General features: G+C 44.1%; 1 protein-coding gene across 1 annotated transcript in view; it reads right to left on the bottom strand.

Moving 5' to 3' along the window:
- LOC146868574 (ficolin-1-like) overlaps nucleotides 1-18,877 on the bottom strand; it is a 405,133-nt gene that overhangs the window by 377,309 nt on the left and 8,947 nt on the right. Inside the window, exon 2 of the mRNA XM_085611408.1 lies at nucleotides 5,494-5,598. Within this exon, the coding sequence (XP_085467534.1) occupies nucleotides 5,494-5,598 (105 nt within the window). The remainder of the gene's footprint in view (nucleotides 1-5,493; nucleotides 5,599-18,877) is intronic.

Here is an 18,877-nt window from a genome sequence, read left to right as displayed (position 1 = left end):
GTAAGCATTTCCCGCATGTATAGTGCTACAACTGTGTGTGTGTGTGTGTGTATATTAAGTCTGAGTACTGAAACCAGTGCCCTGGTTCACTATGGCCAATGACAAAGGGTGAGGTCGGCTTCCCCAGACAGTGGAAGTGTATTGCCTGCATTACTGTCGCAGACAGCAGAGAACAAGATACTGTAAAAAAAGAGGATGGAGACAGAACTGACTTCAGAAATTCAATGAAGATATTGATTTGTTCTTATAAGCCTGCCAGATGGTAGAGGAGAAATGGTGGCAATGCAGCTGCTGTTGTTCAAGGGAAGGAATTTCTAGGCTTCCCTTTTTGTTTGGAGACAGCACCAGTGACACCTGCTAACCAAACATACAAAGGCAGAGTTTGGAGAGCAGCATGACAAGGACACCTAAAAGACAAGCATCCCAAACGAGTGCTAAAGTTTAAGACAGTGTATCCGCATACCCTGTCTAGAAAGGTCATATAAACTTAAGACCCAAAACCACCTCATTGTATTCCTGTTCCAAATTCTTTATGACCAAGGATGGTAGTACTCTGCAAGCTACTCACAGAGCTCGGGGTCTGACAAGAGTGTCTAGCACCTAGGAGCATGCTTGCCAGCTGAGAGAAGGAATGAGTCTGCCTGGCCTGGAGTAAGAAAGACTATCCAGGTGGAGAAGGTCCAGTATATTTTAGGCCTCAAGCAATCATAGAAAGTGAACTACCTGAGAGCAAAACCATGGCAACCTGTGCTGAAGGGGATCTCCTAGACCCTTTGCAGGTCCCAGCGAGAACTGCAAAGGTCTATGTGCCTCAGCACTTTGACCCAAAGCCGGCTGCATTGAACCACCATGTTGAGTCAAAAGAGGCAGGATGCATCTACCTTCCTGTTGGATCAGCCTTGCTGATGGACCGGTTTATGGCTGCCTTGGGCTTGCTGTTGGCCCACCCGGAATGCAACTGACTCAGCATACTCACCAGCAATTGCTGTGAACAGCGCCCCATAGTGGTGCTTTGGCCTGCCGGTCAACATCAGATCAGCCTGAGGGCCGCGTTCAGAAAAGCACAGGCTACGCCCAACCTCCTCAGTTGCCACTGTTGAACTGCACATGATCATCACAGGCCTCCACCTGCTGTGGGACACAGCTGCTGAGATTGCAATAGAAGAGCTTGAAGGACTAAAAGTATAAATTCCTGCCCACTACGTCACCAAGCTTAACAACCTGAGGAAATGAGTGAAATTATTGCTCATTTGACTGATGATGAAATATTATTGTGTACTTGGGCCGTGTTCATATTTCTACCATAGTTGCTGGGGGATGCATCCAACAAAGGTGTCCTTAGTTGCAGAGAGCTTTAAGAGGTCTATGGGCTATAGTGTCCACCACTATGAGGTTTACAACCCTGTATACTGGATTGAATTGTGGTGTTTTAAGTACTGCTGTGAAATTAAAAAGTACTTTCGTTTTCTAAAAGACCAGCACTGAGTTGGACATTAAACATATAGGAACTAATTAAGAGTCTGTCGGTCCTTGTACCACCAGACTTATGGTGAGGCAGTAGTGGCGGTCTTATGACCTCGATATTATGACCCTGGCAGCCGTGCCACCCTAGGACCGCCACCAGGGAACCACCATTCCCTGGCGGTGTGCGGTGGTCTTGAGGCAGTAATATGTTTGGCAGGGCCGCCGCGGTCAACTTTCCTTACTGCCACTGATTTCATGTAGGTCTTTCCTACAGGAAAACAGTGGCGGAGAGGAAAGAAAGGGGGCCCACGCGGGCCCCCTTGTGCCTCACTCCATGTAGATGCACAATGAAGGGGGAAACAGTATGTGCCCCCCTGTATGAATGCATTCCCAGTTCCAACACAGTATGGACTTCACAGTCCATGGCATGCTGGAACTTCCTTTGATGTTCCCATTGTGGTGCCTATTTTATAGGCACCCATGTGGTAACCCCAAAGAATCACATGTCAGTGACTAAAAAAGTCATAATACGGTGGGCAGCTCGCACGCAGGTTTGGTGGTGCGACAGCAGGGCAGTCCCACCGCTGCACCGCCAAACTCATAATCAGCCCCAAAGTGTCTGTTGGTTGATTTGCTGTGTTCTGAGCTTGTGTACCCCCCACTACATACCTAAGAAGCTTGTAACACCTCACCCTCGCTGCCCTGACAGCCAAGTGCATAAAGGTTTTACTTGGCCCTTTTTGCAGATCGTAGTAGTTCAGGCCCCAGGATGCCAGTGGCACACAACCTCAACAGCCAGTTAGTATCCCCTTGTTTGTTTGTTGGACCCCCAAACAAAGTTTGACAGGCATCATTTCTGAAAACAGACAGCAGTTATTTTCTAAAGGGAGATTTTCTGATGTGAAATGACATTGGACAGGAGTGTGTAGCACTGAACCACCCACGGGAACATGGTTAACAGGAAAGACTAGATAGCGTAGTCAAAATATGCATTACATTTGTGGTCGATGCATGGCTTCAGACGAAAACGTTGCAAAATACATGGTTATCTTATTATAACAGCTCCCACTGCACAACGGGCAGGTCTCCATTTCACATACTTCTTGGAAGGAAGCCTATGATCATACCCTCTCTGAGTCTGGAGAATCTGAATACCAGGTCATGGGAGTTAGGGATATTTCAAGAGCAAAAAATGCCAGTTTCGCTGGTATGAGAAGAGGAATTCATCTCCGGTGAAGAATAGTGGATGTTTGAGTATCACAAAAGCCAAAAACGATGGGGCAATTTGGTGTGTAAAATTCATGTAGGATGCTGCTTTAAACAATGTGGCGCAAGGTTAAGGAGTGTGATGGCTCAAGTGGAGTAAACAGACAAACCTAATGTGCCCACCCTAGAGGGAATAGTAATGTCATTAAGTTAGATTGAGGGGATCTTGGTGAGAGGTTCCTGCATGTGAATATTATCATAAGGTTTCTTTAGAGGAAGTCAAGAAGTCGGAAGAGCAGGGCTGGGTTCCCATTGTCCTTTGACAGAGCTTCTTTACTGCTCTCGTTGGTGCTATTTCATTTTTGCATTTTTTAGGTCGAGCCTAGAACAGCGCATGCGCTGTTGCTCGACATTTAGTATACGGGTTTCCAAAGTGCTACCGACCACACCTCGCTGGCCTAGCGCTTGCGGTCACGCGTGCGTGCACGCGCGCAGCCGGCAATCACTGCTGCGCGCGCACCACTCGCGTGCTTGACACACAGCGCGTCCTCGCGATCGTGATCACTTTCGCTGTGATCGCGATTACTTTTGCTTTCACGGCCGCGCGGCCAATGCTTGTTTGCAGTGTCTGCCTTTCTCTTTTTTTACACAGTTGTGAGTTTCTATTGAAGGACGCAGTAATTTCAGTTTGCTTATTCTGTCCTGTAGTTCCCACACATTCGATTGTTCCTTAGTTCCTTAACCATGTGCACTTGATATTAAGCTCTTTCTTATTGTATTAAGCTGCATTTCTGCATGCTTCACCTATGCTGTAAGCCTAGCGGCATTCCCCTCCCCCGCCGGCTGGTACAAGTGTGCGTGCGCGATACAATAGCACATACAATGGTGGTCATGGCATCCGTCTCTTACTAGCTTGCTCACATTGTAGTTTGCCATGGCTTGCCCATTGAATAGTGTGCATTCAGTCACTATGCAGCCATAGGATGCGCCAACTGCTGCCCTGACATAAATACCTTCTTTTCTACACCCTTCGATTCAGATCCACTGAAGTCCAAGAGGACCCCTTCCATCAGGGTCCCCCGCAAATTCATCCTCTAATCTTTCTGAGAGAAAAATAAGAGAGCTATTGTTACTAGTCTAGGAGGCAGACTTCTTAAAAGGCCAGAGTGTATCCTCCATACGTCAGGCAGGCGTTCCTCAGCTGCACTGGTTGGTCTTCCTTACATCTCTTATTATTATTCTTTCTACTTGTTTTTTCATGTGAAGGTTTTTAACAGAAAGTAGAGCGTTCTAGAACATGGGAGTCTCTTATACTGAATTACACAAACAAGAAGAACTGGGGGTCTAATATCAGACAGCACAGAAGAAAAAAGAGAAGAATGTTTTTTCACAGAATCAACACAACCAGTCCCAGAGCAGAGCATGGATTTCCATCAATCTTACTCTTGAAATGGAGCATGGATTCTCATCAATCTAGCTCTCTTGATCATTTATATCATTTGGTCATCCATCCAGTACCGGAGGTCTGTCTTTTGATCACAGAGACAGCCTCACTGGAAAAGAGCTCTACTGCTCAATTGGGCTGGTGGGCAATGACCTCACATAAAGAAAAAGAGATAGTTGTGTCCAAGATGGATAATCCTGTACGGTGCAGTGCAAAGAAGTGAGTGAAATCTAAAAAAAGGTTGTGCTGAGAGAGAAATGTTAAGTGTTATATCTACTCTTCACACCTTTATTAAAAATAGTGCCAAAAAACTATAGCAGTACTTCCTAGTGACTGCTATTGGTAGGTCAACATGTTTCAGCCATCCGGGTATACTACCCACGGCTTTCTTCAGGACCTGTATATGTCTAAACCATGCTACTGCAACCAGTGCTTACACTGCCTATAGTGAAGTGTAAAGCAAAAAATGCAAACAAAATGCGATAAACAATTCAAGGTTGGAATCAATACAACCTCAATAGGTTCCAATCCTCTGGATCACAGGGTGCAAACATCACCCAACGTAATCTGGGATTACACCTCACCTACCCTGGAACCTGTCTCAGGCGAATGAGGCCCCGCTCTGTCCGTCGTTGCCTCAGGTCTCTTCTGAACCGCCTCCCACCCTGTTGCAGATTTTGGCTACAGCAAATAAGGATGGTTGAAATAAAAACAAGCATTAGCATAGCCAATAGGTCTCGCCTTTGGGACATTATAAGTGATTAGCCATGCAACAGTTGATGTTGTTGCACCAAGGATATTGTGCTGCATAACTAAATACTTATACGGTCCCAAAAGCGAGACCTATTGGCTATGCCAATGCTTGTTTAAAAATGTTGTCACTTAAATAATTGCCATTTCTAAGTGCGATATGGTAGAGATGTTACAATTATCACACTCAATGGTACTCTAAGAAACTTGTGTTGTATTGGATATGTGTGTTGTTCTTAGTGATGCACTGAAATAGAATGGCAATGGAAGTTACTGAGGATACAGTGGAATGTGAGTGGTGTCATTGAGGAGTCTGGTGGTGGATGTTGTAAACAGAATATGCACCTACTGTTGTTCTGTTGAATTACTGCTTGTTGCCAAAAAAAATGTCATCAGTTCACTGTGAGCTTTTGGAACAAGCATGCATTAGAAAATGTTGCCACACTACAAGTCTTAAAGATCCACATGTTTGGGAATATGTGAGAGAGAGAGTTGCTGTGTACTAGACTATTTCAATCAGCATTTGTATGTTTCAAAGTAACCTGCAGCACTCTATGATTCAGGCATCTGAATTTACAACAGATGGAACACGCAAACTGAACCCCCACTCAATTTACTTCGTTTTATACCTTTCATTCCTTCTTCTCCCTTGGTTCCAGGGGCTCCAGGATATCCAGGGCATCCTTGCAGAACGGCCAGCTTGTCCTGTGTACCCAGACCAATAATCTTTACCTCTAAAAAAGGAACAAATATTAGCATGACAGCTTCACTCTTTTGATCATTAGAGAGTGCTGTAAATAGTCTCTGGCCCACTTCATCAGCTCGTGAAACTCTCTAGCTGAGATTAGGATGAATGTAGAAATGATTCTGCATACCCCAAACAGAAGATGATAAAATGATAGCATCGGTAATTGTACAAAAATCAACAGAGCCTTGTTTAAGAACAGCTAGAAGGGCATTATCTATAAAACAAACCATACTACTAAAATGTCCAATGCTGGGAGTGTGAGACAACAGCGAATTTTTTTATTAAAGAGCTACAAGCAAATACTTGGCAACCTTACAGGATGTATTACAATATGAGTTCGTTTGGATGGAACCAAAAATAAATACATTCTAGAATAGGTTTTGGATGGGAATGAGTGGTGGGTGGAAGCATGTGTCGATGTTCTTCACCTGGCATGGATAGGTAAGGCCCAGTGATCAAATCGTGCAAAGTTAGCTTTGTGATGTCAACATGCCACATTTATTGTTGTGGCACATTGCTTGGTGAGGAAGCTATTAAAATCAACACCAATCAGTGATATAATGTAACCAATTTAAGCAAGATATGTTTCAAAATCACAAGATACTTCTGGTTTGGTCATTAGGTGGAATGTAATTTAAATAAATGGAGAAATATCATCAAACCAATAACCCACTTACATGAATAAATTATCATCTTTGTTTGAAACAATCTGAACAGGAAGACTAAGAAGTAGCATTCATTCCTCATGGAAAGGGGATCCCTATGAGGAAACCAGAATTCAGCTGACTCTCATCCTAGATAGGATTATTCAAACACTATAGGAGATTCTGGACTTCTTAAGCAAGCTTTATCAGATCGTGGCTTATTCATTTCGTAGGTGACTGAGTATTGTTTGCAAGTGGTATTTAATCTTTTTGGACAATGGAATAATGTGATGGTTGCCTGAAATAGTGAATATAAAGACAGTGTCCCAATTGACCTGACTGTTTACACCTCTTCTGCCCTTCCTGTATCCAGTCAACAGAGTTGTGCACCATCATTCTAGGAGAAACTACCCCACCCAAGAGGAAAACCTCCCACACCCAACTGCTGTCACTCAGCTTAACCACCCTGTTCAGAACACCCGTTATCCATAACAGGAAAAAAGCAAGCAAAAGAGTCAGACAGAAAGACAGACTCCTCTGACATCTGATGTTTTAGTTTCAATGTTTGAGCAAATCATTTCCATTCATCCAATTGGGCATCAGTGACTGCACCTCATTGGATAGCATTCCAATCATCCCACTGCTACTTGTGTTTTTAATTTCGGAACAGTTGATGGGGTTGGAGTATTTGGCACTTTCTGATTATTTTTAGGAATGGCAATGGGAGCAGCATAACGCCTGAACAGGTTCCTTTTGGTTCAAGGGCCAGAAGAGGTGTTGAAGTCCATCTTACCCGAGTCCAAAAGGGCCCCGTTCAAGGAAAAATGTACCTTCTCTTCCTCGGCCTAAACGTATTCACTTTACCCTATTGTTGCCGGATTCCTGACAGAGAATCCGTCTAGAATTGGTGGTTTGGTGGTCATGGAATGATATCTCAGACTGAGAATTATAGAGAAAGATTTTTGGATTCATGAAGAAAAATGTCAGAAAATTAATGTAAATATGTGCATGTTAAACACATCAAATTGATAAAAAAGTGAACGTTTTTTAAAGACGATACAGGGGTGGGTTGGGGGTACTTTCCCGAAGAAACGGTAAGGAATGTACTGCAAAATATTGCATACAAATACTAATTGGGCGTAGTGCAAACCTTTCTCCCCCTCATTATGTATTTACGACATTTTTTCACACATTTACCACTCTGTACCATTTTTTACCCTTACCTTAGTCATATGTCTTTGTCGTTCCTCTGTCTCTCACTATCTTTCTCTTTGCCACCCTATTAACTATTTTATGTTTCTGTACCCCACTTTCTCTTCTCTTTCTCTTGCCTGCCTTCTTTCTTCATATATGTCCCCTCCCACATTTTTACCCTTATGTCTGTCTTCCTTTCTTTTGACCTTATTTCTCATACGTCTTTTCTTTCTCTATTTTCTCCCAGGCTCACTTTTTCTCTCTTCGTCACTCTTGTCATCTATTTTACTTTTTTGTCTCTATTTCTCTCGCATTCCCTGACTTACTTTTCTTATTAGGTGCTTTTCTTTACCTTTCCTGTTTCTGTAGAATAGAGAGAGAGTTGCGTAATTTGCTTTTTCATAATTCTGTGAAATTTTGGGAAAATTATGCAAAATGCAAATCCTCAATTTAGCCCCATATTTTATATTTCAACACGTAACGCTTCATCATATAAATTTTTGACGCACGCATGTATATCAAACAAAAAAATATAGAACACAGAAAATATAGTTGCCTCAAACAACAGCCGCCCGCGTTCAACTTGGGTGCGTCGTTCCCCTACTCTAATTTTGCAGCTTAATTACACAAGGTGGCGTAATCACCTAATTTCAAGAATTTTTCAGAAGAAGTTGAGAAATGACGTGATGTAAACCAGTGTAATTTAAATGTCACCCAGGCCTAATCTGGACCGCTTTTCTTTTTTATTTCCTCCCTTTACTGGATTTACCCGAGATTTCGACACGCTTTCAAGCACATCACTCTCATAAATTCAGGAGTATGCTCCATACCCTTAACACGTGACTCAGAAGCTCTACTGGGAGCATTGGTAATAAGTATTGCCAGTCACGTGACCGAACCCAGGGGAAGAAATGCACTAGGGTGATCACAGTGAATGATTGTGAGTACAGTCACTGTAACTGAACCCAGGGAGTAGTTAGAGCTAATAGTAATAACAGCGGCGGCTCCTCCGCTAAGGCGGAGGAGCATCGCCCCACTGCTCTGCGAGCAGTAGTTAAAGGAAAACTAAAATGATGATAACAAATGTTATGGTGCGGGGCAAGGCTGGCCTCCCAGAGCCGAGGCCAGGTGGAGGGGTGGTGAGCACACTAATGTGCGCATGACCGTTCGGCCAGCCAAACCATCATGCTCACTTTGCACAGGCTCCCTCTCTGAGCGCCGAACCATGGCATTCAGACCAATCGCAGCGCTGCGGGAAGGCAAGCGTCGTGATTGGCTAGCGAAGTCAGGAGCCAGGGTGCTTGTTCCTGCTGTCGCAGCCCCGAAGAGGACCGAGAGGTGTCTCCGACCCTGCAGGGAAGTGCTTTTTTTCCATTCATTACCCTTCTCCCCACCTCACCACCCCTGTTAAATAGCGGTCGCCACTAGTAATATGCACATGTACACTGCTCTACTGAACACTATCTCTTGAAAGTATATTTAGTAACACTGGAGCTTCGCATTGAGGGAGAAAGTGTCAAACACCACTATCTGAGGAGCATAGGGGTTGTGGGGGTAGGGGATTAGTACTACTAAGAAGAAAAATGCCACATTTTTTATTTATTGTTATTTTACAGAGTTTTATATAGCGTGAACTTGACCCGAATTGGGTATCAGAGCGCTTTACATAGCACCAGTTGCAGTACATGAGGACACATTAATAATTGTTATTTTTTTTTTTTTGTTAGGCACGGGGAGATTAAGTGATTTGTCCAGAATCACAGGATGTTCAGCGTCATTGCCGAGACTCGAACCCAGTTCCCCAGATTTGAGGTCGACCGCCCTAGCCGTTAGGCCACTAGTCTCCCCAAACGTACTGGTGACAAGTAATTTTAGCAGAGAGGGGGGCAGAGGGGACGCACATGCACAGTCACGTACACCCATGCACATCTTTGGGCAGTATATGGGCTTGACCCTAGGCTGGGCTGATGTCAGGTGGGATATGTTGAGCTCAGGTTTGGGTGTCGGGGTAAGACTTTGCTTAGGTGAGTACTACTTTTGCTGTTGGCTCGGTTGCTGGCTATGTTTTAAAATAAGTAGGATTGGAGGATAAGGGTTTATAAGAAATTGGTTTTCTGGTTGACTGGGGTGTGAGCCCTGGTCAAGCTGAAACCACAATCCTTGTCAGGGTAAGGCACAAGCAAACCCCAAATTAACCTGTATTCAGCCCCCTGGTAGCTTGGCACAGAGTAGTCAGGCCTAACTTTGAGGCAATATGTGAAGTATTTGTGCAACACTTCAAACAGTAGTAGTGCAACACCTCAGACAAAGATTCCACACCTGATTAAAAAAATAAAGCTGAATGTAATACTAAAACAACCAAAATGCTCAAACTCCAATCAGTAGAACCAGAGTTATGAATTAATTAAGAATAAATCGTTAAATGGCTCCTAAAAGCACAAAGTGCCAACCACGGCTATCTGGTCACACTGGACCCAGTAAAGTCAAAAGTTCATGCCAACCATGATGGAGCCCAGGTCGGATATAGTCCCTTCTTAGTCCTTTTACCTTCTCAAGTTCATGCCAAGAGTCCTGTCCACAGTGCAGAGGGCCACGAGGTACAGGGAAAGCATCATAGGAGGCTGTTGGCAAAGTACAAAGAGATGGCTGGCTGGTGTCGCAGGCGGGCATTGCTGTAGCTTCACAGTGGCAGTCCCCATGAGCGATCGGTTCTGCAGTACGAAGAGTCGGGCTGATGGAGCATAGCGCTAATTTCTAGTGTGAAGAATCACACATGTGAGGGACAGATCAAACCAGCTATGGGGGGCACAAGTAGAGTTCCAGTTCCTACAACTGCAAATATAGCTGTCAGGCGCTGGTGTTGGGTGAGTTTGCTCTCTTAGGTTCACAATCACATCTGATATTCAACACATGTGTGCTTTGTCATTATGTCTTCTGACATGTGTATCTGTGAGTCAGTCGAGATGTGGCAGTGGTGCGTTTGTCTGCTTCTTGGGCTCACTCTCAAGCTACTTCTACTAAAATGGGCCTCTCCTCTGAAAGGGCTTCACCTCGTGTGGTGCTCATGAGCAGGTGCCTCCATCAACTGGTGAGGATATGTATGAGAAAGATGAGTATTAGACCTGACAACCTTGGCATGGTATTCCCCAAAATGTTTTACTTTTAGCATCCTGTTTTCTGAATCCTTTTTTGTTGGATGTTAGGACTCTACGCACTTTACTACTGCTAACTATTGCTAAAGTGCTTGTGCTCTCTCTTTTAAACATGATAACATTGGCTTACACCCAATTGGCACATTTTATTTAGTTGTAAGCCCCTAGTATATGGTACCACATGGATCCAGGGGATGTAAATTAAATGGTACTTGGGGGGCTGCAGCACTCGCTATGCCTCCCACTAAAGTGGCATTCGCAAACTTCTCTGGCCTGCCACTGCAGCCTGTAGTGCGGTTTTCAACTGACATTTCGACCTGTCAAAATAAACTCTTTGCCAGACCTTAACCTTCCGTTTTAATACATATAAATCACCCCTACGGTAGACCCTAAACTCTCATAGGGCAGGGTGCATTGTAATGAAAAAGTAGGACATGTATGCTGTACATGTCCTGGCAGTAAATGAAATTCCTACAGTTAGTTTTTACTGTTGTATGGCCCATCGACTAACTAGTTACATATTACCTTTAATAAGCGATAATTTTGGATTGGAATCAGATAGAGATATGTTGTTTATACTCAAATGAATCACGATATAAAATCCTCTTTAATGGTACATTCAGATTTTTGGTCACAATTCAGAAAATTCCACTTTTAGAAAGTTGGTATTTTCTTGTCATAACCATTTGTGCCTTTTGCCAGTGTCCTGTGTCGCATGACTGTTAATGGCTCCGCTATTGGGGTTTGTCTATTGCTTCCAGAGAGTTACACAAAGAGGGTTTAGGTGGGGACAGGCTCATTGTCAGTCGTGATGTGTCCAAAAGCTGTATTTCAGCATCAGTGAGCCACACCAGGGGTCCAGGGCCTGGGAAACCCCCCTTGGGGGTCATGGACTCACTGCAGCTGGGGCCAGAGGCTGGTGTAGGATGTTCGGGAGCCTTTTATGTCCCTGAGGCTAAGATCGAGAGGCCAGCACACTAGCCCTTGGAGTCACTCTGGGGTCCTGGGTTCAAGATGGAGTTGCAGGTCCAGTTATTCTTCACCAGGCAAGAGGGCAGCAGGTCAGCACAACAGTGCAGAAGTTACTTTAGAGGAACAGTCCACCTGAGTTGTAGCACCATAGCAGTCCTTTTTCTTGGCAGGGTATCCACAGGTCCAGAAGGGTACTGGAGAGTTGATGTATGAGGTCCAGTATTTGTACAAAGTTGTTCCTTTGAACTGGGGAGAAGCTTCTAGAGGCATGCCTTTAAAGTGCACATATGCCATGCCTTCCTGGCACTGACTCCAGTCTATCTACATGGGTATGCAGCCCTTTGTGTGGAGACAGGACACTGCCTATTCAAGTGGAGCTGGGCACAGCTCCTCCTACCCATCCTGAAAGTGATGGCCCATCCAGTCACTACTAAGCTCCCCATAGTGGTGCTGTCTAAGAGGAATACACAAAGCCAAACTGTCAGCTACACCCAGTCATGTGACCCAGAGACCGGCTGCAGGCAACAAACAGCTAAGGCAAGAAAATGGCAACTTTCTGAAAGTGCCATTTTTAAAATTGTAATTTTAAATCCGACTTTACCATACTTTAGGATTTCAATTTCCAATTACAGAGACACCAAACATGACCTAGTCACCCATTCCCATTGGGAAATTACACTTATAAAATATAAGAAGGTAACTCCAATGTTATCCTATGGGAAAGGTAGGCCTTGCAGTAGTGAAAAACAAATGTAAGTGTTTTTCACTGCCAAGATATCTAAAACTTGAAAGTACAAGTCAACTTTTTCAATACGCTGCACCCTGCCCTTTGGGCTGTCCAGGGCTTACCCTAGGGGTGACATATGTATTAAAAAGGAACGTTTGGGCCTCACAAAAGGTTTATTTTGCCTGATCAAAATGGCATTTTAAACCTGCACACAAACTGGCTGCGATGGCAGGCCTGATACATGTTTAAAGTCCTACTTAGATGAGTGGCAGAATCAGTTCTGCAGACCCACTTGTAAAACCAAAGGGGATTATGGACAGAGTGGCCAGCTAGCCTGGCTGATGATGGCTGATTAGCCAGAAACCGGTCCCAGGATGCTTGTTTCCGGTCCAGGGAAGACATGGCTTAGCAGTTCGGGCTGGACTGTTCCCATGAGGCAGAGGGTCAAACTGATTTGCATATGGCCATGTCTAAACTGGGGTGGTGGAGTGAGCTAAAGAATGATGATGGATTAAACCCAGATCAGTTAACTGGGAGTGAGTGCTTGCAATGTTCAACACTCTGTCCTTCATCCCCTTTGGTTTTGCTTTGTTCGCCCTAAGTTGGCAGGGTATGCCCAGACGTGGGTCCCTTGCTCACTTTGCCACTGGATTCAAGCTAGCCTGGCTGATGACGGCTGATTAGCCAGAAACCGGTCCCAGGATGCTTGTTTCCGGTCCAGGGAAGACATGGCTTAGCAGTTTGGGCTGGACTGTTCCCATGAGGCACAGGGTCAGACTGATTTGCATATGGCCATGTCTGAACTGGGGTGGTGGAGTGAGCTAAAGAATGATGATGGATTAAACCCAGATCAGTTGACTGGGGGTGAGTGCTTGCAATGTTCAACACTCCGTCCAACATCCCCTTTGGTTTTGCAGACCCACATGTAGCATTTAATTTACAGGCCCTGGTCACATGTAGTGCCACTTTACAAGTGACTTATAAGTAAATTAAATATGCCAAATGGGTATAAGCCAATGTCACTACGTTCAGAGGAGAAAGCACAAGCACTTGAGTACTGGTTAGAAGTGGTAAATTGCACAGAGTCCTAAATCCAACAAAAATAAATTCAGCAAAAGTTGAAGGGCAAAAGGTCTGGGGATGAACCGACAGAAAGGGCCAAGTCCAGCAGGGCCACTACGTGGACTGACTTCAGGTTGTGTTAAAATGTGAATGGACTGAGCAATGCCATGGGCATGCCAAATCGTGCTCAAATCATGGCTATGTTTCTTAGGCAACTGAAAACAAGAAAGTTAGTAACATACTTCAATTCAGATGTATGTTCCTAGGCAACCTTGCTTACTTTTGACCCCTTGACAAACATAAAGGAAAACAATTCATTTTACCTACAGTATGTTTTCCTATCTGCTCCCCATTGGGAGGAACTCCTAGTCCGTCATGCACATGTGATGTATGAATGGGAATCCTTGCAAGGGATCCTCCTGTTTTTTGTCGCTCCTATTGGCCTATGTCTCCTTCAGATGCTGCTGCTCAATGTTGAAAAGGTTGAGGATTTCTGTTGCTGACCATGCAGGTGCTTCCATTGCAAGTCTCAAGTGTTGCAAACTTTAATTGTAAGTGTCTAGTGTTGGAATGTTCTATTACAAGCATGCAGAGTTGCTAGCATGTTGTGAATAAGGGCTGGGTCATTGCAGCTGAGGTTTGTCAAGGCCGTAGATGTGGGCGCTGCTCTTTGTGAACAGGAGACCAGTGTTTCATGTGAGGGACAGATCAAACCAGCTATGGGGGGCACAAGTAGAGTTCCAGTTCCTACAACTGCAGATATAGCTGTCAGGCGCTGGTGTTGGGTGAGTTTGCTCTCTTAGGTTCACAATCACATCTGATATTCAACACATGTGTGCTTTGTCATTATGTCTTCTGACATGTGTATCTGTAAGTCAGTCGAGATGTGGCAGTGGTGCGTTTGTCTGCTTCTTGGGCTCACTCTCAAGCTACTTCTACTAAAATGGGCCACTCCTCTGAAAGGGCTTCACCTCGTGTGGTGCTCATGAGCAGGTGCCTCCATCAACTGGTGAGGATATGTATGAGAAAGATGAGTGTTAGACCTGACAACCTTGGCATGGTATTCCCCAAAAGGTTTTACTTTTAGCATCCTGTTTTCTGAATCCTTTTTTGTTGGATGTTAGGACTCTACGCACTTTACCACTGCTAACTATTGCTAAAGTGCTTGTGCTCTCTCTTTTAAACATGATAACATTGGCTTACACCCAACTGGCACATTTTATTTAGTTGTAAGCCCCTAGTATATGGTACCACATGGATCAAGGGGATGTAAATTAAATGGTACTTGGGGGGCTGCAGCACTCGCTATGCCTCCCACTAAAGTGGCATTCGCAAACTTCTCTGGCCTGCCACTGCAGCCTGTAGTGCGGTTTTAAACTGACATTTCGACCTGTCAAAATAAACTCTTTGCCAGACCTTAACCTTCCGTTTTAATACATATAAATCACCCCTACGGTAGACCCTAAACTGTCATAGGGCAGGGTGCATTGTAATGAAAAAGTAGGACATGTATGCTGTACATGTCCTGGCAGTAAATGAAATTCCTACAGTTAGTTTTTACTGTTGTATGGCCCATCGACTAACTAGTTACATATTACCTTTAATAAGCGATAATTTTGGATTGGAATCAGATAGAGATATGTTGTTTATACTCAAATGAATTACGATATAAAATCCTCTTTAATGGTACATTCAGATTTTTGGTCACAATTCAGAAAATTCCACTTTTAGAAAGTTGGTATTTTCTTGTCATAACCATTTGTGCCTTTTGCCAGTGTCCTGTGTCGCATGACTGTTAATGGCTCCGCTATTGGGGTTTGTCTATTGCTTCCAGAGAGTTACACAAAGAGGGTTTAGGTGGGGACATGATGGGCTATCCAGGCAGGATGATTGGGAGGAGTTGTACCCAGCCCTGCTTGCATGTAAGGGCTTTGACTCTTACCCACACAAAGGAGTCTGACACCAGGCCTGTCCTGTCTTTTGTCACCCCAGATAGTTTGGAGCCTTGACAGAACCAGATGTGGGGGATAGTATAGTGAATACCCCCACACAAAGGCCAGAATCAGATATAAATATTGGACCACCAGAGCCACTCATCAGAACAATCCTGGGCCTGTGGCCAATACAGAAGAAGGACTGCCATGCTACCAGAGGGCTTCCCTGCTGCTTGAGGACTTCCTTGCTGTCTAAGAAAGAACACTGCACCTGCTTACCTTCATCCCAGGCTAACCTGAGTGACTCCAAGGTTCATTTGGCTAACCTCCAGTTTTGAGCTACGGGGAAACAACAAGCTCCATTGGCCTCCCTGCTACAGCCCAGCTGACCTGCTGCACAGGGCCTTCCTGGACCTGCAACTAGACTTCCTGAGCCCTGCTCTTCTCAGCTGGAGTGAGTCTCTAATCCACAAGTGGTACCTCCCCAGGTCCTGGGCACTTGGCTGACATCACAGTGAACTGCTCCTGAAGTGAAAAGGTGAAATCCTGAAGTTAAGGCTCCTCACGAACGAGCCTGTTCGTGCTAAGACTTTGTTGCCCCTGACGACCGCCAACACAAATTTCCAGTAAGACCTGCTCTTCACACTACAGCGACCACCAGTGATGACCGTCAATATGAAAGCTGCACTTCTCGCTACAACAACAACAGCCAGCAGAGACCACCAACACAAAGTTAAAGCTATGACCTTCTGTGACACCAGACTGGCTCTTTGCACAACAATAACGACACCCCACAACACCCAGCCTGCTCTTTGTGTTAGAGCGATGACCCTACACAACCTTCTACCTGCTCCTCATAGCCTCCTCCACCACGAATAGAACTATGACGGACTTTGAGATGGTAACTGTTTCAGCTGGACTAATCTGTTCCCTATATCCGACCTGTGATCCATCGTGCACTGCCTGAACTTGTGATTTGCCCCTGGTCTAGCATGACCAGATGACTGCAAGTGGCTTTTTGTTCTTCTAGGAGCTATTTTTACCTAAAACTTTAAAATTGGATATCTCCAGTCAGTTCTACTGGTTGGAATTTTGTTATTCTGATATCATTTCATTAATTATCATTTACTCTACTTTTTGTAAATTGGTTTGGGATTTTCTTGAGTGGTGTTTTCTCTTTTTTGCTTGTAATACTGTGTAATACTTTACACATACCAGATGGTTAATCACAGGTTAATTTAGTGACATTTGTGGTTCACCCTGACAAGAATTGTCGGTTGTTACTTGAGTAGGGCTCTCACCCCCTTCAACCAATAACCTGATTTCATACAATGAGGGACTGCTGAACTCCTCTATGCTTGAGTTCAAATCTATGAGGAAGATGGTGCAGCTGAAATGGAAGGATCCTGAAAAGTTGGTGATGCCCATATTTATAGGCTTTTATAACCCGTGGGGTCCGGGGATCCTGTTTTAGGATGCTGTGCCTGAGGATTCCATTTCTTCCAGCCTGATAAGTGAGATGTCGCTAATGGCCACAGAGAATGTAACTCCCAGCAAAGGTGTATATAGAAATGTAGACAACACTCTTAAAAGGTGTCATGCAAGGTGAATTTTTCTCTCAGAAGTACGACTTTGTACATTTATATGAGAACATACATGAGGTAGCAAGGAGTTCTAACCTGAAAGCGACTGTCAGCAACAGGTGAAGTGCTTGGCAAATTTTGCGCTAGATACAATTAGAGCTGCTGCTTTTACTGCATTTCCGGTCTGATTCTACTAGGCATTCTTAAGCTCATCATTGGTATAACTTTCAGCCTGATGTCTGCGAAAAGCAGTTCTTTACTCGTCCTGCCACCCCACTGACTTTGGATTTTGCATTTCAAGATGTTCATAAGGGGTTGGATTTTGCTACTCTAAAAGCTCTCTGGGTGGCTAGTCAGGTTGTTTTAGTCAGCCTTCAAGTGGCATGGAAATGTTGGGCTCTTTGGTGAAGAGGGTTTGATTTGATCCCTCCGTGACATTTCTATGTTCTGCTTTGGATTTGCCATTCATTTTGTTCTTAACACACTGTACTCTCTTTGCACCCCCAGCTGACATGACTCTTGATCTTCCCACCAACAAGACACTTTTCTGTTCTCTTTCATTTCTTTGATGTGAATTGGTGATCTAGTGCCTTTGGTGTGTTTAGATTATTACTTCCCACTTTACGCAAATCACTCGTCCCTCTTTTAGCCTTAGGTTCAAGCTCCTTTCCTGCTTGATCAGAATGTGGGAATTCCTGGGTTTCATAGTGGTGGAGTGCCTGGTTTGGAGTATTTAGACGATGCAAATGGTCTTGGAATATTTATCCCATTTGGCTGTATCTAGACACAGCAAGGCCATACATGTCAATTTTGGGATTGCATTAGATGTCTTAAGCCACCACAGCTAATCTTAGTAGGTGTGTGCCATCACTGATTGTCATAGCAGGTAGAGTTGACCCTATTTGTACAGATCAGGTCATCCAGAGTAGTGCAGAGTCTTAGGCTCAGGCAGGGACCTTTTTGCTTAATGTTTGGCAAGCTGTCCTTGACCATCTGTTTCTACGTTTCATTTTTCATTGCCATTTGAGGGTCTGGGTTGAGGAGGCAATCCTTTTGATCTCATTGCTTCTGGGTCCTCTTTGGTCTGACTGCACCTCGTTTGTTTAATTGTAATTGCATTTATAAGGTGCTTTCTACCCCTGATGAGGCATCAAATCGCTTTTTTGGTGAGAAGCATGCTTCTTCGGAATGAATAAAAGATTTGTGGGGAGTTAGTATAGTGAAATATGAAAGAAAATTGAGTGATGGATATGTTAGTCAGTTATTTGGATTGAGAAGGATTTTGGATGGATAGAGGAGGGGAAAAGGTTTGCATTTAAATAGCATTTGCTACCCCTGATAGGCTGTTGAATTGCTTTTTCAACGAGTAGCGAGCTACTCCGGAACCCATTAAGGATTAGAGGTGAATCAGTATAGTGGGATATGAAAGTAATTTGAGTGGTGGATATGTTAGTGATTTGGATTGAAAAGGATAGCGGATGGATAGAAGAGGGAAAAAGGTTTGCATTTATATAGCACTTGATACCCCTGATGAGGTGTTGAAGCACTTTTTCAGCGAGTAGCACACTCCTCCGAAACCCATAAAGAATTAGTGGTGAATTAGTATAGTGAAATATGAAATTAATTTGAGTGGTGGACATGTTAGTCTGTTATTTGGATTGAATGGAATGGAAAGGATAGTGGAAAGATATAAGAGGAGAGGATTTAGAAAACAAAATTGTGTTTTTTTTTGCAGCTCATAGCAGTAGGAGGAGGCTTATGATGCTAAAAGGTGCCTGATACTTTTTCTCTCGTTTTTTTCCTGTTTCATGTCATAAAAAAGTGTGTCGTGGCTTTGTCATCTCCTCAAAAGTACCAAAGGCAATGAGGAAAATAAACAAGGTTTAAAGTTTCTCTTATGCTTCACCTTACTTATTTCATGTCCAAGGGTGAGGGAGCTGAAAAAAGTGTTTACTGCTTCGTATGTAAAAAGGTGGAGACATGGGAAGAATTACTCT

This window comes from Triturus cristatus, chromosome 1_2, assembly GCF_964204655.1.
Source record: "Triturus cristatus chromosome 1_2, aTriCri1.1, whole genome shotgun sequence".
Classification (NCBI taxonomy): domain Eukaryota; kingdom Metazoa; phylum Chordata; class Amphibia; order Caudata; family Salamandridae; genus Triturus; species Triturus cristatus.
The sequence above is the reverse complement of the archived record's forward strand: the minus strand, read 5'-3'. Positions and strand labels throughout refer to the sequence as shown.